Raw genomic sequence first — 21,163 nt, forward strand, 5'->3', positions numbered from 1 at the left:
AAGGAAAAAAAATATTTGTTATTTGAAAAGGTGTAGTTTGGCTTCCTTTTAATACACAAACATTTTGTGTTCACCATCACAGGCATTACTGCTGTCATATAATGATATGCAACTGGATGTTTTATAGGTATATTTTATATATATATAATATTTTTATATATAGGGTTGTTTATGCATATGCATGTGTGTGTTTGTATGCACTCCCATGGCCTAGCAAGAAGTTGGTCAACAGTGTGGTCTAGGCTAGAAACAGGTTTGCTGATGGGTTCATACTCAAATGGAGTCAATACCAGGTTGAGACCTGGAGCAACACTTCTATAATGCACTCACTCCCTGTGGCAAAGTGCTCTAAGGAAAGCTCTGGATACATGATGAGAACCACTTTCATACTTGTTTTCAAAACTTCCCAGTTCTGTTTCACTTACCTACAAATTCTCTCAGTCAAAACTCCCTCTGGGACATGTGCCTGTCTAGAGACAGAGGCTTCAATGAATGCAGCTCCCTCAAGCTGGCAGAAAGCATTGGCCGAAATAAAGAAGTCCTACCTGAAATGTATTTGGTATCCAAGTTAGGACTGACTCCTTTTCAGATGCCCACATTTCAGTTTGCCTTCACAGTAGAGTAAAAAAATATACTCCGCTTTACTTGCATATCTAGAAGTAGTATATTGGAGGATCACATTCTCTACAATAAGAGTTTAAGGAGGACCTCGAAAAAAAAGGTGTAGAAGGTGTGCACATCTATAAAACAAATGACAGTTAATCAAGCAAAAGGGATTATTTTTTTTAAATCCAGTTGTAGATTTTGCTTAGAAAATTACAATTTCTTTTATAGCTGTACACAGATCCTTTGTATCCACAGTCTCCCCTTGGAAAGCACGTCTTTATCCTGTCCTCTGAGAGCCTGTCTGCTTCTTGAGTAGTAAATGTTAAGGGCATTTGATTTCATAATATCAAACAAAAAAATGGGTTGTGAACTCCACTAGGCTTTCAGATTACATAGGTTCTGCCTAAATGTACCATGGAAAACTTTAATAGATCTATTTATCTGTATTTTAGCATGTAGATGACATTCTGCTTTATACTGGAGGGACATTATGCTGTATACAGTGACAGCAACAGAGAAGTGCAACATGAATGGCACCATGCCAATTTAGCAAAATATTTGTGATCACAAAAGGGAAAAATATTCATAATAGGAGCCATTTCCCTTAATTCAACAACTTGAAAATTGATCCTTGTTCCTGAAACAATCTTATTTTTCAAATTATTTTTACTTTTTTTGAAACAAGCCCTTTCCCAGGGGAAACTGTATTTTCTGAGTGTCAATTCAAAGTTGGTTTAAAAAAAAAAATGTTTGCAGAATAGGGTCATAGGATAATTCAGGCTACAAGAGATCTCACGAGGTGTCTGGATGAACCTCCTGCCCAAGGAGGGTGAGCTCTGAGGCCAGCCTGGGTCATTTAGAGCTTTATCCAGTCAGGTGTTGAAAACCTTCAAGGGTGGAGACTGAACAACAAATGTTTATCAAAATATGGGCATTTGGCTGAATTTGCTCAAAATCCAAACCAAACCAGTACAAGCTTCTGTATTTCCACCACACACCTCTGCTGCAACTGTCCCTGTCAAAACACAAAATGACAAATATGACACAACTCTGCATAACAGGTAAAATGAACCTTAGAAAATCATTAAAGGCCAAATATGAACCCCACCAAAATCAATGAAAAAATGCCCCTAACATCTGTCTAGCCTCTCTGAGTTAAACGTTCTAGTGATTAGCACTGACAAAAGGAAGTTTCTGATAGGATCAAGACAGGTTCTGAATATATGGCTCTTGTCAGGGATGGAGGAAGGCTGGAAGCTGAGTTCAGGTTAGGGAAGGAGCCAAACCACCAGGTTTTGGTCTGTGTCCAGAGAGAACCTCAGTACCGAGAAATTAAGAATTTACTAAAGAAAATCTCTCTTGTAAATATTAAAACTGGTAGAGTGGGGCAGTGCCTGTGTCCCAACTTCACGTATTATTTATTAGCAAAATGCCTGATTCTTCCCTTTCTTTTCAGCAAGCCAACAGTCACTTCACTGAAAACAATCCTGTACAAATAGCCTAGAGATGTGAATCAGCCTGAAAGTAACGGATATAATTCTTCTTTATAGTTCCTGCATTTCAGTTTTCATTGGGAAAAATTGTATGAAAATGAGACAGAGAAAAAGGAAACCAATATCCAAATACAGATATTTATAAGCAGGCATATTACATACAATTTTCCCGTCTTTTCACCAAGGTTCTCTCATTCTCTATGATGATAGAAAGCTTACACAAGGATGAGTGATATTTTGATACAGATCTTTCAAGGAAGAGTGGTAATTTAAAGAAACACTTTTCTAGAAGTGAATACTTTGGATGTTTTAGATCTCTCTCTCTTTTTTCTTTTTTTTTTTTTTTTTTTTTAACAATCACAGAATTCACAAGACCAAAATTAAATATAATGTTTTTCAGGTTTTAAAAGTTAGCAATGTATTTCAGTGGGAGCCTGGAAACAAACCAAAATAATTTCACTTATAATAACCAAAGGTCTTCTCAGCCTAACAAAAAAAAATAAATACAGTTATGAGATTTCATTCAGCCTTTCTCTGTACCAAAATATTTCAGGCCAAGTATCAACGTAAGTTGAGGTTTTAAGCTGCATTATAAATAACCCCTGACTCTAAGAGAACTTATTTGGAGATCATCAAGAAATACAAAGAATTCAGCAGCATGTTGGTGGATACCGCAGAAGTATATGAGAAGTCTAGAGCATCTGCCACTGTTTTCTTGTTATTCAAAGGTTTTTTGACATGGCTGTTGTATTGTCCGTCTGGTACACAATCTTCTTATCAATAACATCTGGGAAATCAATGTGTGCAAAAAATGAATCTTGGGTTTGGGATATATTTGTAGCCATATGCTTTCTACCTGTCAATATAGTTCAAAGGCAGTGAGTGAGGAGACTTCAGTAGATGTGGCATCTGTCCAAGGTCTCATAGGACAAGACATGATGGTCTCATAGGTTTTGGTTTTTCTTTGTGTCATTTATCATGCAACACATCTGGGCAAAAGGACACTTGCTTTAGCAATCCCAGCCATCATAATGGCAAAGCAGCAGCAGCAGCAAGCAGTGGCTTCATACTGTCGTATTTGTTTGTTTAGCTGGCATTGCCCCTTCATCTCACTGATAATTTAGTGCTTACTCAGTTTCACACTTCTTCAGAGTGATAATCACCTCACATTTCTCAATGTGGCCAGCTTTCATTTTCCTTCCTAACCGAACCACAATGAGATTCAGACATAAAGTGTTGTACAAACATAAAATATGCATGTGCTTTTGTGTGTCTGTCCGAATGGTTCTTAAAAACACTAGCTGGTATACTTTGTTATTTCAGTTTTCAAGACACTCCGTCAGCAGCAAAGTCATCTAAACCAGTGAGGGACACTATGTCAGTATTTGGGCTTGGGCTCATGCCCTTTCGTAAGTGAACTTGAGTTTCTTCAGCATCTTGACTGTAGGAGTAAGAGGCTGGCTCAATATAAGGCTGAGTATCCACAGTCTCAGCATATCTGTAGTCCTGCTGGCCATCTTCAGGTAGTTCAGCTGGTTCTCCTGGTACAGCTGACATTAACCGAGTAGGTTCGGAGAGCTGAGAAGGTGACTTCAGCACTGCTACAGATGAAGCTGGTAAAGGCAGCACTCTAGGGTAAGAGGAATAGGGTGAATCCATAATTTCTGAAGAAGGGGGCTGGTATAAGATCCCTTCTGAGGAAGGGACTGAGACTTGAACATATTTTCCAGTTTCTGGGTCATAAAATGTCTTTAAATTTACTTCAGCTGGTAAATCAACTACATAATATTGGCCAGAGTCTGGGTCTTGGAGGAGTTTACGCTGAGTTGAAGAGGGTGAAGGGCTTACTGCTGATGCACCACTGAGTCTTCCTGTACTGGTTTCTGTGGGAGTAACAGTTGAGTGAGGGGCAGGATGGAGAGGAGAATATCCTAAGGGTGAGGAAGATGCTAGCATCTGTCCAGAATTAGAAGACTTTCTTCCTATAGCATCTGTATGCTCAGTCTGATGTTTTTTCTGCTGCTCTTGAATTTTCTTTCTCCTGCTTGCCAGCTTTTTGGCCCGTCGCAGAGCCTTTTCTGTTTTGGGTGGCACAGCAGGAGGCTTGCCCGCTGCTTTCTCCCCAGGTCCCTTGAGCTCCAGTCTCTCAGCATCTCCTGCAGAATCAGAATGCAGATTTCTCTGCACTGGATCAAGTATCACTTCTGCAGACATACCAGCATGGCTCTTTAGTGCCTTGTTTAGCAAGTCAGGGTTCATAACATCCTCTGTCTCTCTAAGGCCAGAAATTGTTGGTTTCTCTGATGATGAACTGGCAGCAAGAGAGTGCATGGTGCTGCCTGATCTGGGGCTTGTAACAGCAGAGCATGCAAGACTGTCTAACACAACTGGTGCACCTTCCATATGTAGGAAATCCTCTACAGCTTCATAGGCTACAGGAGAAAATGTGTGGTCCTCTGAGATGGAGCCAGTCACAGGGGAAATTGTATTCCTAGTGATTATTTTTTTTGCACAAGAGCCACCTCTGCGATTAGATAGATGAGGATTCTTAAAGTAATTAATCTTTCTTTCTGCAGGATAGATGGGGTTGTTCTGTGCCCAGTCATTTTCCAGACCTAAATTTGGCTGTGTTAAGCTGTGCCTTGCCTTCCTAGTCTTGGGCCTCTCTTCCCTTCTGCAGACACTTTCCTCATTCATTGTTCCAACTTTATTTAACACAGCACAAGTCTCTTCATCATCTTCTGTCATCTTCCCTAACGAAAAGCTCTCTGTATCTTCCAGAAGACTAGGATCCAGTGTTGCTGATGATCCAGGCTCACTGGACTCTTTCCCTCTGGCGGTTGCTCCATCTCTCACATTCTGCTGCCCTCTGCGCCTCAATGCCGACCAGCTTAAATCCTGGGCATGCAACATGTTTTGGTGCTGCTTGTTGTGCTCTGCTGAGGGCACAGACCTACTTTCCATTTCCTTGTAACTGCTGCTCACTGTATCGTCCAGGGAAAAGGACCTCAACAGTGGCAGCTTGACAGCCCTTATTACCTGAGGTGACCTGACTGTGTTATCTTTAATCATAAACAGCTTGGGTTTGGTTGAACTTGAAGATGGAGGTGTTTGTGGTTCCTCAGATCTGGGGGCAGACGTGTCCCTTATACTATCAGAAGCAGAATCCATGCTGTTGGCTTCTTCCCTTTTCTCACTCCTTAGTTTCTCCTTCACCAGGCTGCTTTGTTCATTCTCAGTAACCTTCCCCTCCCTCTTCTCTGCTGCACTATCACTAGAGCTGATACAAGCATAATATTGCAGTTGATCTTCCTCAATCTCTTTCCCTCTCTCCTTGTGGTTTTTCTTGCTGCCTGCATCCATTTCACTCTTAGTCCTCTGGCTCTCTTGAAGACCTGCCTTCTGCATCAGGGGCACCTGCAGAAAAGGCTCCTCCTGAAGTGGTTGCTCTACAGTGGAGACGAAAGATTGCTCCGAAGAACTAGTGCTTCTTTTGCCTTGTGTTTCATGACCAAGTACCACCACACTGTTTTGTGTGTCACTGTAAGGCACATCCTCTGCTGGTGAGAGCTGGTTTGGGAGTGGTTTGAAGGTAAAATTTTCATTCTGAATAGCAGCCTGTCTCTCATCTACCTCACCCTGGACACTGGGATTTTGTACAGGCTGCTCAGCTGTTGCATCTGTGTTGTCTCTGATGAATGGTTTCAGTGCTGGATGCTGCACACGTTTTCTTAAATCAGATTTATTTGATTCGTGTCTGAAAAAGGAGAAGTTTTCATTACCCCTTGCATTTTTAACCAGACCTTCACATTTTGAATCATCTTGCTGTAAGTTGTCTCCAGTTTGGTAAACTAAAAGTTCTGCTGTTGTCTGGGGTGAACTCAAAGTCAGGTAATTGTCTGTAAAGTGTCCAGTTAAATCAGTTTTATTGTCCTTTTCATGAATACTGCCAGACAATATGGAGGTTACATCACTCAGTTCATCTTTCTGTGCAACCTTTTTGTTACCTTTTTCTTGTAAAGTCAACAGTGAGACATTAATTTTTGTACTCTCCTGTATATTTTCCCTAGTTTTATTTCTTTCCTCCAAAGCCCTTAACAGAGGAGAAGGGGTATAAGTACTTTTAACACGTCTACGCACATCCTTCAAGTTGAATAACAGACTTGATGCTTTTGATTTGTAACTATCCCGAGACCTGTAATCACCAAATGCATTCCCCTCATGGTCTATTGCTGTTGTGTTCTCTGTGGGAGGAGGTGTCAGTGGGATCAGCTCACTTTCCACAGGGTCCACCTCCTGTTTTGGTGGTATGATGGGTGTTAAGAGTTCAGTGATGTTGAAGGAGGGACTGATCGATCCAGGGGAGTTTACCTCTTTAGCCAGAGGAGTGGCATCCAAACCATGCTCAGACAATGAGCATGTCTCGTCGCTGGCTGTGAACTTCTCCTTGAAAGTCTGTGTCCTCTGTGCTGCCCCTTTTGTAGCCTTCTGTCTCCTCCAGGGTGGGCAGGTATTGTCCAGTGGGGGACTCAGGGCCTCCTCTTCAGTTAAGGTGGCCAGGGGTCTTCGTGGTGGTGGGCTAGATGCCTGGGACATGGGTGAGGGTGAAACCATCCTGTAGCACACGGACTGAGGTGAGACAGAAGCTTGGGACATGGGAGGGGGGGAAAGTTGAGCTGGCATTGGGGGTGGTGGCACAGGGGGGGGTTCAGGGATGGTGGGTGTTAGAAGATGACCCTCCTGGGTGGGGGATGGAAGAGGAAGTGCCTGTGGGACAGGGGGTGGCCGAGGAGGACCCTGGTGCATGTGGATCCTGGGCGGAGGAGTGGGAGGAAGAGCAGCAGGAAATTCAGTTTCTGAAGAAAGGGAGCCCTGAGGTATGTGTATAGCTGGGAGAGGGATGCTGAAAGCAACTTCTGGTGGAGCTGGCTCCATCTGAAAATCTTCCTCCTGCTCCTTAACAACAGTGGTCTTGGCAGGTGGCAATTTATGTTCAAGTGTGTAGGATTCCTTAATAAATGGTGCTTCCTCCAGGTATGTAAGACCTTCTTCTTTCATTTCCATATCAACAAATTCCTTCGTTTCAGTCAGTTTTTTATGATGAACATTCCATGATTCAAAAGCACTATTCTCACTGTGAAGAAAATTACCTTTTTTTGCTGGCTCATTAACTTTCACACTTCTGCTTTTTAAAGCCTTTTTAGATGAACGGGAAAAATTTGACCTGGCCACTTTTGACATCTCAATCAGCACAGGATAATAACCATCAGAGCCACAGTGACTCAGGTTCATTTTATTAGGTCTTTTCTCCGGCTCATGTTTACTGATGAGACAGTGGCTACCTTGACTAGCCTCAGAAAATTCAGAAAGTTCCTTGTGGATGTTTAAAATGTCTGTGTTATCCCAGAAAGCCATATCATTTCCATGATTTAATTTACATTTTTGAAAGCTATTCTTAATGGGCTGCTTAATGGTTATCAGGGAACCTCCTGACCCCTGGTCTGCAGTCTTATCAAATGTCTTAATCAACGAGGACACTTTTGAAACATGTTTATTGTTCCTTGGACCAGTGACTGGCAAATTCAGCTTTTTCCTTTCTGTGGCAAAAGTGTTATTTTTATCAATCCTTTTCTCCTCTGGAGCATACTTTGGTAACTGCTGGAATGTGGAAGCCCATACTGTATGTTCATTGTTTCTCGCTGTTAGCTTGTTACAGATGTTGCTTTTCTTGATGACATGATTTAATGTCCCTGGGTGAAATTTAGCAGGGAACTGGAGGGTGAAGTCGGGTGAAATGGCAAGATCTGGTTCACTGTGAGAGTCTTCGAGTTCTGCCACACACAAACTTTTGAAAGCTCTATCTGTGAGGCTGCTCACCTCTCTGTCTGTGTCATCCAGAAGACTCCCGATACTTGAGGAGTCACTGTGTCCTTCTGTATGCTTCTTATTTCCCTGCATTGTTCTTAGGAATCATGAATGACTTATCCAAAGGATTAGTTTCAGGTGTCAAATAGGCAGATGACTGTGTTGCGTGGTTCCAGCTGTTTGCAATTCACAAGCACAAAGCAATTCCTCCAGACGGTGCTGCTGCACATCAATTCATCTTATGGAATAGCTGAAGGAAACTTTCTTCTCTGCAAAGCCAAAAATTATAAATTATCATTTTTCTATATTAACACTATTAGACAGAGAGCATTTTCCAGATATATCAGTCACTGACTAATTTGCTCCTACATGTGTTCTAAACAAGATGCTAACAACACAATAAACAACATGAAAAATAACTATTATTTTGGTCAATTCAAGTAGCCTGTGGTAGATAGTTTAATTTCTAGAAAGTCGTATTAAAAATGCAGTTTCACCTCAGATTCCTTACTTGGGCTCTTAAACAAGGATATAAGAGCCCAATTTCAGGTAAATCTCTTTCCATATCTCCAACCATAAGCACTTTCAGGTGCTGTGCATGTATTTAGCTAAGAAAGACATTTTTTGGTCATGAAGAATTAGTAATAAAAAGGCAAAAATATTCAAAAAAAATGACACGGTACATCATTTCACACTATGTCAAAAATGAAATGAAAGTTGATAAAACTTACTTGGCAAGACATCATAATTAGAATTTAAAATATTTTGTAAAAAATAAAGTTATTATAGAAGTTTCTATTCTCACTTGCCTGTTAGCTCATGACTGTGGAAAATGAAGTCTACAGAGGTGAACCTGCTTGTATCAGGCTGGAGCTTTGCTGTGACAATTACTCTGAGCACAACTCTTGTTTAATAAAGCAGAATGGCACCACAGGTAGAGGATTTACTGTGCATTAGCATGTTCCAAGCAAATATTGCTAGGGTAAAATCCTTTAGCCACCTATATCCAGATGTGGTTGAGTTGGTATGTTAAAACCGAAGAGGCTGCTAATATCAGTTTAGCCAGCAGAAGGCAGGAGTGCCTAGGGGACTCTAGCAGACCCACTAAAGGAGCACAGAGAACGTTCAGTTTCAGTTCTAGGACTGATGAGAGCAAATGGTAACCCATTCAACAGAATTATAAAATATAAGAGCCTTACATTAATCCCTGATTACGATGCAAAGTCAGGGACCACAGCATTGTGGTTTTTGTCTGTCTCCACATCAGACTGAAGACAGGATAGGGGAATCCTTGGATGGAATAAGTTTAAGCAAAATAGACCTTTCAGCTGTGCTTGAAACATATACACTAAAACTCTTTAAATTTTATTCTGTATACTCTTTAGATACTTAATCTCACATTCAAGGGCCTGAGCAGGGTATTGACTAAATTACAGTGAGACACGGCTTAAAAGTATATTCAAGAACTAGCTAAACCCACCCCTTAGAGACAGTCTGATGTTTATCTTCATTTCCAAGTACAATTGCATCATTGACTTGTGATGAGGTGAAACACCACAGTTCACATCTACAGCAGCCTCCAGCTTCTATGTAAGTGGAAGCTGTCCTCATCTCAAGCTTGGATCCACTCTAGAACTGAGCAATGAAATCCAGATCCAGATTTCAGCCCCAAATTGATGGTCCCACTTTGGCCCATCTCAGTGAAACTCTTGGAAAAGGCATGTTTTTCCCTATAATGACTCAGCGCTGATCGAAGTATGAAAAGTCAGAGGAACCAGGCTTAATAAGCTGAGTTACTCAGGCTCAGTTGATTCTTTAAATGAAAACACTCCTCACCTTCCTTTTCTATTTAAAAAAAACCTCAGCCAACCTATTTTTAGATTCAAAATGTCATAGTGAATCTTGATTCTGTCCTTCCAGCCATACAATTCCAATGACTTATGCAAAACTACAATAGATTTATACCAGAAATAAACCAAGCTTAATAGAGCTTCTCCACTTTACTTTGTACAAAGAATTTTCAGAATTGAGTTTCACACCCCCCACCACGCACACATTTTTGTGTGTAATGCAGCAAGAAAAAAAAGAGACAAATGAAAAAAAAAAGACGAATGAAAAGCCATCCCACTCTTGGTTTTGATTCTTAACTGTTATATGAATGGAAAGTCCAGGTACATACTTGCCATGTAATTTTGCTTTTCATCTTTAGAACTTCCTCTCATGCTTGTATTCAACTTCATTTCTGACCATCTTTAGTGAAAAGATAGAAATAGTCCAATGATGTAGATTTGACAGAAGTAGCGTCCTGGGATGTTTCTGACCTTCAGCATTTTTTGATCTTGTGAACTCTGCAATTTGAAAACAAAGACATTTGTTACCACGATATGAAGATTGTCTCATGCTGTATTCATTCATTTATTCATTAATTCACATTTTTCAACTATTTTAGGAGTGATTTACAGGATTTCTTACCAAAACAGACAGCTATCCATCCCTGAGTGATAATAACCAGATGCCCTGAGAGTTTGGTAGCTTATGGAGAGCAGTCAGGTTCCTGGCAAGCAACTCTCACAACCTCCACCACTCTCTGGTAGCCCCACCAGGGACTAACAGCTGAGTGAGCAATTGTTTCCTAGCAGTCTGTCCATTGCACAGGCTGGGTGACATCTTCAGGATAAAAGAGGGGTGACTTTTTCCCTGTTGCTCTCTACATCCCTGCTGCACCACCCTTTCAGAGGGACTGCAGAGGAAGATGTGTGTCTCCACTCCACCTGTATATAACTTCCTATTGCCAGTGAGTATAGACAGATGGGTAGACTGGGAACTAATGCAGCTGATGTTTGAAAGTCCAGCCTTTTCACTGTCCCTGTTGTAAAGGAGATGAATGGTGGACAGCTGGGACAGTGAGGGGCAGTAAACAAAACATATTTTTGCTTCCATGCATGAACCAGAGCCAGCACATGCTAAAGGAAAGCTCAGCTGTGGTGTATGTGCATTGCTGCTGCTCTTTTGCTGTGGACTCCCCGGAGGTTCAGGCTAGTTTGTTTAATCTTTGCAAGAGTATCTCCATTTCTTACAAGGAGAACTGGCCCTGAGGTAAGGCAAATAGCGCATAGGTGTAGATACAGTAGATTTTTCTGAAGCAAGGGTCTCCTCTAAGAAATTTTTGTGTCAGCATGTGGTATTCAAAACATAATAGCAAAAGTGGCAACAAGGGCTTGCCCACTGAGATGGTCTCCTACATGTTACCTGAGGAAGGACAGTAGTCAGTGTTAGTTTAGGAACAAGCTTGTACCAATCAGCTTTTTGTGGTTTGTTTAAGATGTCTGATTAAAAAAGGTAAAAGCAAAGATCAAAAAAACCCAGTACAATGTTTGGTTGCAACCAGATGTAACAGGGCATCTTCATTGAAGAGATGTGTACTCACTTATCTTTGCTCAAGGGTTAAATTACAATCTTTCTGCTTCCATGGTAGTGTGCAAAGCCAACACAGCCATGGGAGATTATAATTATGCTGTGATTCACTCATCAAAGGAGTTGTTGACTAAATTCCAGCAACAAATTGGTGGTGGTGCCTGAACTAGGAGGAAGCTTGGCTTTCAGATCTCATGGACAGAGGTCTGAGGAAACATCTTGTCCCTTGTAAACTGAGAACATTTACTGAGAAGTGAGTAGGGTAACAATAAACACGGAGATCATGATGTAATCTCAGCACTTATTTTCCTAGATGGAGTAATTGTTACAAAAACAACTCAGGGCTTCTGATTAAAAAAAGTATAGTGATTATCACTGTCTCCGAAACCCTTGTAAAGATCCTTGCCTGTCTTGCCTAGCCATAATACTTGTACTTGGGCAGTGTAATGTTTCAAGTTGTAAAAGCTCTATCTGCACCAGTTGTTTAAGGTGCAGATCACTACTGGGACCGGATGGAAACAAGAACACTGTATGGATCTAGCTATCCCTTGTGTAGGTATGATGGCAACATCTGAACTTTAGACAAAGAAATTCCTCATGGCTGTTTTAGTAACCTGGTAAAGTCTCTTTTCTTCACTTTTTTGGACAAACATGGCAGCCAGCAAGCAAGGTGCAGAGTTTGAGCTTAGGTCAGGATTAAGCTAGCTCAAACATTTAAGGATGTCTGAATTTAGTCTGTTTTCAAGACAGAGGAAAGTAAGGCTGTGTGTTTGGAACTGCTTGTGAAATGCTGAGAAACATGTAGAGGTGTTTGCAGTAGGCATCATCTGATATGAGCTACCGTAAAAGCTTGCATGAATGTACAGATTTCAAGGAGCTTAATCAGAAACCAGCCTTCCCTCTCTTTTAAACAGGAGGCTTTTTTCAGTGACTCTCTTAAGTGCCTAGCAAGTTGTGATGAGGAGGTTAAATTACAGAGACTATTCCTGGCCTGGCATAGACTGAATGTCAACTTTTCTTCACTAGACAGGAGCTGGGAAATCCAGCAACCTTGGCTGGAGCATGTGACATCACTGCTGCTGCGATATATAAAGGGCTGGTTGGTTCTCCCATCCCCCTTGGGCTGGTATTTGGATGAAGTGTTGTGCCATGAGACATTGCAGTGGCATTTTGGCAGCGCCCTTGGGAGTTGCATCGCAGTCTGAAGTCAGCAGCACTGCACTCCCCTTTAGGATGGGAAGGGAGAGGGAGTAAATGTTTGTTTGTTTGTTTTTTAACCTTTGTGAACTGGTTTCTTCATGTGGTGCTCCATCCACAACTCCAGCCCAAAACTCAGAGCCCTGTGGTGACTGCTGGCTGAGATTCATTCAGCAATGTGCTCTGCTTGCACACACACTGCTGCTTTGAGTTTCCAGGGCCACATCATGACAACAAATAGTTATTGCTTCTTACCCTGGGAAATCAGTGAATCCCTAATGAACTGATGACTCTTTTACAGAGGAGCATGTTTGTTCATGGCACACGTGGGAGCTCATAATCAGATCAGGGGGCTGGATGTAAGCAGGCCCTTTCAGCTATGTGCCACCAGGCTGAGACAGCGCTCCCAGCTGATGGCAGCTCCTCGCTTGCCTGAGCGGGGTGGCTCAGTGAGGTCTCTTGGGTATCACCAGAAAATCCTGCATTGCAGCAGTGATTAGTACATGACTGGCTGTTGGGTGTGCTGCTCTTGGTCAATGGTCACAATACCACTGTTTTCATTGCACTTTTAGGGAAAGAGACAAAAAGATGTCAAGGAGTTAAAGGTCATCTTGTGAGTCCTCATCAGAGACAAGGAGCCAGAAGGATGTCCAGGAGAAACGAAAAACCCCTGTAGTCTGGTGTAGAATACCTGAAAATCCCTTGTGCTAGGCTGCTTGGACTGCTATGGGTGTGTGAGTTGGTCATACTGGGCTACATCAGAGGAACATGCTCTCTCTGATCTGCCCTGCTGCCTCGGCTGCTCCAGGCACGCTGCCTCTCTGGGCAGCCTTTGTGGCACATGGACTGGGAGGAGGATCACAACACCCTCACCAAGGAGAGGAGAGCTACTTGGCAAGAAAGACGATGATGCTCCAGCCGCATTTCCCTGAAGTGTCAAGAAAGGAAACTTCTTGATTAAGATAGTCATAAGATGAAAGCTATTAGTATGAGCCTCAATTTCCCTCATCCAACAAGGTCACTTTCACCTAGGCTTTGTGGCCATAAAGGGCAGCCAAAGTGAATTCTCCCACTGGAGGAAAGGGGAACCACTTTGCTCAATTACTAATACCTGCTCCAGCTGATGGAGGGTGGAGTACTGTATCTGTCCATCTCAGGGTAAAGATCCCAAACACTGACAGAAATTACTAGCATAGAACAAGGTGACCTCAGCTATTCCAGCATCAGATCTTTGCTCATTGCACTGGAAAGCAAGGTGAAGGCACCTTGTGTCTGGACAAAACCAGCATAGACTGGGTCCATTCCTCTTGAGGATCTGGCCCAGTAATTGTGTCTCGAACAGCTTGTTCTGGGCCAGGGAAGAGGAGAGATTGTTCTTGACTTTGAGCCAACTTCTGTTCTCAGTTACACTGGTATAAATCTAGAGTCACTTTACTGACGTCAGTAGAATAACTGAGAACAGAATTGTTGCCTCTCAATACATCTACTTCCTAAGCTGACATTGATGCACTATCCAGAAGGCTACATAAGCAACTGTAACCACAGTAAAGTGAAATCCAACATCTCTGAAGAGCCAAGCCTTATCCCCATGTGGTATTAAAACCAACACGCGAAGGAAAGGGATTTGGAACCAATACCACATTGCTATGCCACTGAATCATGTCCTCTGGGCAATTCTGATTTTCTAACCTGTATCACTCACCACTAAAAATAGCAATGCATTTGGGATAAAGTAATTTTTCTCTTTTCTACAAAGTTCACTAGAATACCTAGACCTAAGAGTGGTGTAGTAGATGTTGTACAATCCCAAACGGGACCAGCAGAGCTGGCTGCCAATCTGAATTGACAACCTGTGGTCAATATTATCTTTTGGAAATGTGTTTGTCTGTGTGTGTGTGTGTGTGTGTGTGTGTGTGTGTGTGTGTGTGTATGTGTGCGTGTGTGTGTATGTGTGCATGATGGGAGGATGTTCTAATTTAGATTGTTTCTGAAATTTCACATGGAATAAAGATTCTGAAGATAAATTAAATTCTAAATTTAAAAATTCATTCAGAATATAAAAAAATATTTTCATTTCAGATTGTTTAACTATTTTTACACTATAGGCAAAGAGAAGTAGCATGTAATATGCACCATAATAGTTAAAATAGTATATTATTGCTGTCCTTAAGTCAGAGAGGGTGTATGTTATTCAACATTAACTGAAACTTTCCATTATATTTTCTATGTCAAACAGTACTCTGATGGTATTTCAACAGAGAGTGTGATCTTGTTTTGAAATTTCCCCAAGTAAATATTCCAAATGATAAAAAAAATAATTTCCAATTATCTTTCTCACAGAAATGTCATTAAAATGAATATGATTGGGATTTCATTTGTTTAATCAAATGTGTTTTTTCTGGAGAAAAGACAGCTGAAGTCTTTTTCTCCCAGTGAGCTCTACTGAAGCTGGTGCATCTGTTGCCATGGGAGCTGGAACCTGGGACTCATCAGACTCACAGCTCAAGAAAGGTCAGTGCAACCTGTTTGAAGCATGAATGTAAGGAGGCAGCGTAACTGATGACCACGTGTTATGTATCCTGCTCTTTGTCCTTTCCCCAAAGGATATGAACCTCTTCCGGGCCCCAGCTGGAACGCTTACCTCTTCAGCTCAGACCACAAAGCTTCAAGCACTGGGAGATGAAGACCTCATGTGAAGAAAAATGGGAGGAACAGGGATTGCTTGCGACAGCTATGGAGAATCATGGCAAGTCTCTCTACCTTTCCCTTTCTGGTTCAATGGCAAAGACCCAACAGTTACTTCCAGCTGGTCTCCGGACTGCCTTTCCCAATGTCCTCCAAATGCCTCATCCTGCCAAGAGGCCTGTCAAGTCTGGAAGAAGGAGATGTCTCTCAGAAAGGGTTGTATCTAAACTGAGGCTTTCTTGCAACTCCTGTTCACTCCTTCCATTACCTGAGCCATATCCACGGCCTTTGGAGAATCAGTTAGAAGCAGACATGATGGAGGATGTCAAAGGCACAGAGCACACTACTAACACAGGCAAAGAGCAGGTGCAACACTTGACAAACAGCACAAGTCTACGAGAACAACAAGGCAAAGAGATGGTGCTCCTCCCATGATCTGATGTCAGCTCAGACAAGTGACATTTAAGCAACTGAACCCAAACAGTGCATTTCTTGGCATTAAACGTCTGACTGGAAAAGGCCACTGTCTATAACTAGGTCAGTCATTATACACTGAGATATTTATACAGCTCCCCAGTAATATGGTACATGAACACCTCATGGCTATTTATCCTTACAAACTCTCTCACTGCAAGTGGGATTTCTGTCACATTTACAGATCAGCAGTTCAGGCCCAGCTTCAATTGAATGATTTGTCCAAGATCAAACAGGACATCTGTAGCAGGGAATGGAACCAAGTCTATGTTTTCTGAATCACACAAGAAGATCTTAGCGTTTGTCAGTTAAGGCAAAAATGTGCCTTCCACTGCCCTTCACAGGGCATGGTACTTTACCATGAGCCTCTGCAAAAAAATCCCTTCAGATGAGTGTGGTGCTGTAGCTTGGCACCATATTGTATAGTGAAATCCATCCAGATTTTCAGGTGGCTGACTTACTGCAAAGATCTCCACAGCTCCACCTCAGGTTCGTGATACTTATACCTGTCTTTGGGATCATGAAGACTCAAGCCTTCCTCACTAGTTCAAGGTGACAACTGATATTGCATTGGTACAGCCCCCTCACTGAGCACTGACAGGATTTTGGCTAATGAAACAGGTATTCACCTCAAGCAAGGCTCAGAAGATGAAAGCTTCTGAGTATTCACTTTCTGAGTGGGAGAAAGGAGATTTTGCCACAGTAGAGGGAAAGATGTAGAGTACCACAGCATTGCAGTGTCTAGAGACAGGAGATAATAAAGGGGGGATGGAAGAAAAATACATGAACAAAAGCCCAAATCTAATGGCTTGGATGCCATGTAAAGGAGTATGCCAGACAGTCCCTGCCTCTGCCATGGGAAAATTGTAATGATACCAGCAAGTGCACTAGGCACAAGAAGGAAGCAGGTGTACTCTCCTCTGTGACTGACACAAGGAAATCTGCAGCTAGCAACCAGCCATGCCTCATTTCTCTTTCCAGGCTACGGAATCTGAAACCATCCCCCACTTACACTGCCCTCCAATTCAGCCCCTGCACACTGAAACCATCTACACTGTCAAGTTTACACTTAGACCATTTAAGCTTTTTGACAAGGAGAGTCTGACCCACACCCACTCACACAGGATACAGTCTCAGGAAATAACAGGCTTGCAGAAAACCAGCATTATTCTTTTACTGATAGTCTCACCTACTCCTTTCCTTTATATCTTCTGAATGTTTCCAGGGTTTGAACAAGGATTTTGCTGAATCTGTTTTCTATGAAGAAAAGAATTCAAGCCATTTGTACATGCTGGGTTCAAAATTGTTTCAAGTTCTAAGTGGTTTTCTCACTCACTGAATTCCATGGGACTTAGAGACGTGCAATATCCTGAAATACCAGTTGTATGTTACCGAAGACAAACAGGTAGATGTACCAGAGAGGGGAAGAGAAGGTGGAGGGTTTGGTTTTCAAGATTTTCTGCCTCAGGCTGCAGGAATAGCGATATTTCTCACTTATACCTTGCTATAGCTTTCAAATGCAGTCAAAAGAGCTCAGATCTTGAGCAAGCAGTGAGATAGGGAGGGAAATACACTTATATACATGCCAGAGCATATGACTCCAGCACACAACCATCCATTCACATAACATCTTTCCTCTGATGACAAACTGCTCCTTAACCATTTGTGATTATAACAGAGCCATTCCAGTTGAAGGACAAAAAGCTGTGGATTGCTTTACTCCTGCCTGCTATCTGGCAGAGGGAGGACTTTAAGAGGGCAGGGTAGAGCCCACCCACCTTTGCCCTCCAAGTCATACTATTTTCCTCCTTTTGAGGAGCAAAAGATAGGCAGTGGTCTTGTGCTGAACAAGATGGAAGCTCCTTCCGGTTCCCTCTTCACTGTGCAACAGGAGGTTGGTGTTTTTTTGTGGTGTGGTATGTTGCTTCCCCAAGGCAACTCCTCATTCTTTCATAGTTAATGCACATGCTAAGGCATTTCTTGTGATTACTCTGTAAAGGACATATGCAAAAGACAGAAAGGAAAATGACAGAAGTTTTAAGCAGAATACACACTTGCTCCCTAAGACAGGCCAGTAACTCTGGCTGAATCAGGCCCCCAGCAAAATCAGTGATATTGTAGTCACAGTGCTTTTCCAGATCACCCAGAATCTCTGAAGAACCCTGCAGGCAAGCAACAGCATCACCCACAGCCCAGTGTTATCACCAGACACTTCTTCCCCAGCCCTTCTCCTCAATTTTCCCCTGCATGTCTGATCCAGGTAAAGCTGATGGACAGAGGCACATCTGAGACTGAGGATCTGCAGTAGCTGTAAACTGCCACATATTGCTGTTTGCTGTCTCTTCATGTTAAGGTATAGCCAAATGTTAACTATTTGCACATCTTTTAGAGACTTTTCAAAAAAATTGCAGGGATTTTCATCTCTATCTTTTCCAAGTAGAAAGTATGAGTTAGGTGGCCTTCATGTACCTGAATGTCATAGGCCTGTCACAGTTCCCAAAACAGCCTGACTTAGAGTGTAAGTAACAGGGAAAGCATCCCTGAAAATACTGGGATATAGGTATGTGAGAGACTCAAAATAAAGATGCATCACTACTTGACCTGCTTGGCTTGTAAGAAAATTGGTCTGACTGTTTTAGATTTAGATTAAACATTACTAGCTAATGCCTTCTTGTATATAGTTATTTGCAAACACAGGAGATGGATGATGAAGAAACCTAGGACTATAATTAAATATCTGCTTTCTATGCCTGTCCAAAGAGGATCGTTTGCCAGGGGAATCCAAAGGGGAGGGGAAACCTTACTTCTGGGGAAGGGTTGTCCTCTTATGGCTCCAATGCTGCCTCAGTTTCTCTGGGACTGCCAAAGGATAAGGATCTCAGTGTCAATCCGTCTCACCATATACACTTGAAAGACATAAAAACTTGGCAAGCAGCAACGTAGTCACAAAACACCAAGCTTAATACAAACACACAAATATATGTAAGTGTATATACACACATGCATGTATAAGCAATCAGTGAGCCACACCAATAGACATGCAGGCTTGACTGAAGAGGGACAACCTTTCCTCAAGGATAAAGTTCCCCTATCAGTGCACACATGCAGCCCCCACTGTGTTCCCTTTCCCCACACACCTGTCAGCTGGCTTACAGACCATGGGTCCCAAAATGTGACACCACCTCAAGCAACACGTGCTAGCACTAAAGGCAATGGACTCACTCAGTTGCTTATAGTAGACAAAGCTCTGTGTGACCTGGCACCCCAGCTGCAGGGAAGCCAGCACAGTGAAGCCTGGCAGCTAAAAAACGCTTGCAGAATTTGCCTCTGCCAGCAACTTTCTGCATGTATAAACTCAGCAAGGCTACAGAAATTATACAGGTGAATGGTATTTTCTCCCAACCTGGCTCATATGGTTAGTTGGCTTTTTTCCTGGTCTTGAAGCAATTTATATTTTCATGGGCCTTTTGCACAGCTCTAGTAACGCATGCACAGACAAGACAAACATTTCAGAGAAGCAGGCAGGAATAAGAGACTACAGAGTGAAATTTCCCTATGCTTTTGGTTTGCAGTGCATAGATGCAATTACACTTGCATACATCCTACCCAGACGTGGCCTTCAATTTCACTGGTGAGTGCCTGTTACCACTGTTTTGGTTACTGAGCTGTAAATACATATGTAAATACTTTCCTAGTCACAAGTGTGAAAGGATTGAGAAATTCAGTTGTCTGGGGGCCACAGTGCACTGGGAATCTTCTGTTTATTAGCATTTTCCAGAGGCCTTATCCTTCAAGCTTTAAGCTAAGGGCATTTACTTTTTATATGGTCAGTTCCTTGAAGAAGTAAAGCAAAAGAGTGACGGACTTTGATCCTGTCCAGAAATCTTATTTCTCATTCTTATCTCTTCTCCCTTTTCCTTCTCCCCAGCCTCCCTCCCAGCAATGGCAGAGGACTAGTGAGGAACCCTCTAGCTGACACTGTACAAAGTCAGTGTGAACCAGTGCTGCTGGAAAACTCTTCCTTATTGAGATGTAATCACATTACCTCTTCACAGGCCAGTTAAAAAAAAATAGCATAAGCAGTTTGGCTTCTCAAGCTCAATTTGAATTATTTCTGTTCTTATTTTGCTGCTGAGTTCTGTAGCGAGGCTAATAAGATGCAGTTCCTTGGGATGGCAGTTTAAGAAGTTCTGCAACAACTGGACTTAGAAAAGCTTACACCGTTTAAAAATTTTTCCACTGATTAAAATTGGATACAAGTCATAGTCACAGTCATTTGTGGTGGCCTTTTAGCACTGCCTAGGTATTTGAACTATTTTGCTCTTTTCAGGCTCTGTAGCATACTAATTACTCTCTATAAGATATTTAAATTATTCTCTTGTTCTGAAAAAAAAAAAGAAAAATGCCTTCAACCCCCTATGCAAATCACTAAGGTTTTTAAAGGTATCTTATCTGTAGGCAGGAAATCATCTGGAAAATAAAATCAATGTATATTTACCTAAAGTTGCTTACAGCACAATGCACAGGACAATTAAATGGAGCTTCATAGTAATTTAGTGCACTTTTAAAAAAGTCATACCCCTTTACCAAATAATTCTATGTTATAAACAGTAATCACTGCATACAAATCTATGTGCATGTCTCTTTCCACACAGAGACTGTCAGAGACAATCCTGCATTTTTCAGAGCAGAAAAAAGCTGGACAAAATGAAAGGACTATCCACCTTTAATCGCTGGAAAGAAGACATAAATGCTGTTTGATTTCTCGTATTTGATCAATGACACAACTGACCCTTGAGTGCACACACATTCACACACTCAGACACCACCATTCTCCACTGTTTCCCTGCTTTAAAAACACCCACAAAACACCCCCTTACCTTCTGTCCTCCAGCTTCCTGATCAGGGACAGTGCAGTGCTGTGCTTTCTTCCCTTAAGTCAAAGCCCCAGCACATTTTACAGCAGTCTGTTTACTATTAACACTTTCCATTATTCATGTGTTTCAGACTCTCTGAACATGGTTGTCTCAATAGAAACAACCACTGAAAAATAAATAAAACAGCAAAAGTGGAGAAACTAACCCTTGAGCCCTCACAGACCTGCTCAGCCAGGTGAAGTGAAGTGAACAAGGAATCCAAAGTTAGTAAAATGTATTTAAATAGTTATCAGGCAAGGGGAAACCAAGCGGAGATCATGGTAGGGAAGAAGCAAACATACGTATTGGAATAACCATGCGGTGTCAAGTAACAGACAGATGAAACAAACAGTCATCAGCTATTTTTACATTCAGATTCGCAATTGGTAATGCTTCAGAGATAACTAATACAGAAAGTAATGCTGTGTGATTGGCTCGGTACTGCTAGTGATTCAAACCTTAAAGCACTGCATTTTTGTATCTACAGGTGGGAGTCAAAATATTTGTTAAGGT

General features: G+C 41.9%; 1 protein-coding gene across 10 annotated transcripts; it reads right to left on the minus strand.

Moving 5' to 3' along the window:
- Positions 1-20,914, minus strand: LOC309440544 (cardiac-enriched FHL2-interacting protein). Of its 10 annotated transcripts, XM_082054274.1 has the most exons (7): positions 20,615-20,914; positions 19,341-19,399; positions 18,539-18,593; positions 17,513-17,725; positions 15,217-15,447; positions 10,144-10,312; positions 1-8,233 (listed from the first exon to the last, which is right to left on the minus strand). In XM_082054274.1, the coding sequence occupies exon 7, from the start codon at positions 8,055-8,057 to the stop codon at positions 3,426-3,428; it is 4,632 nt and encodes a 1,543-aa protein (XP_081910400.1). In that variant the 5' UTR covers positions 8,058-8,233; positions 10,144-10,312; positions 15,217-15,447; positions 17,513-17,725; positions 18,539-18,593; positions 19,341-19,399; positions 20,615-20,914; the 3' UTR covers positions 1-3,425. The 10 variants fall into 10 exon arrangements, with proteins under 10 accessions (XP_081910400.1, XP_081910395.1, XP_081910399.1 ...); XM_082054269.1 differs by lacking the exon at positions 19,341-19,399; XM_082054273.1 differs by lacking the exons at positions 15,217-15,447; positions 19,341-19,399 and adding an exon at positions 16,924-16,991.
- Positions 20,915-21,163: the final 249 nt, after the last annotated feature.

Source organism: Streptopelia decaocto (assembly GCF_964273445.1).
Source record: "Streptopelia decaocto genome assembly, chromosome: 5".
Taxonomy (NCBI): Eukaryota; Metazoa; Chordata; class Aves; order Columbiformes; family Columbidae; genus Streptopelia; species Streptopelia decaocto.

Coding starts and splice junctions, on each gene's coding strand:
- LOC309440544 (XM_082054272.1), bottom strand. CDS start 8,057: ATGCAGGGAAATAAGAAGCATACAGAAGGACACAGTGACTCCTCAAGT.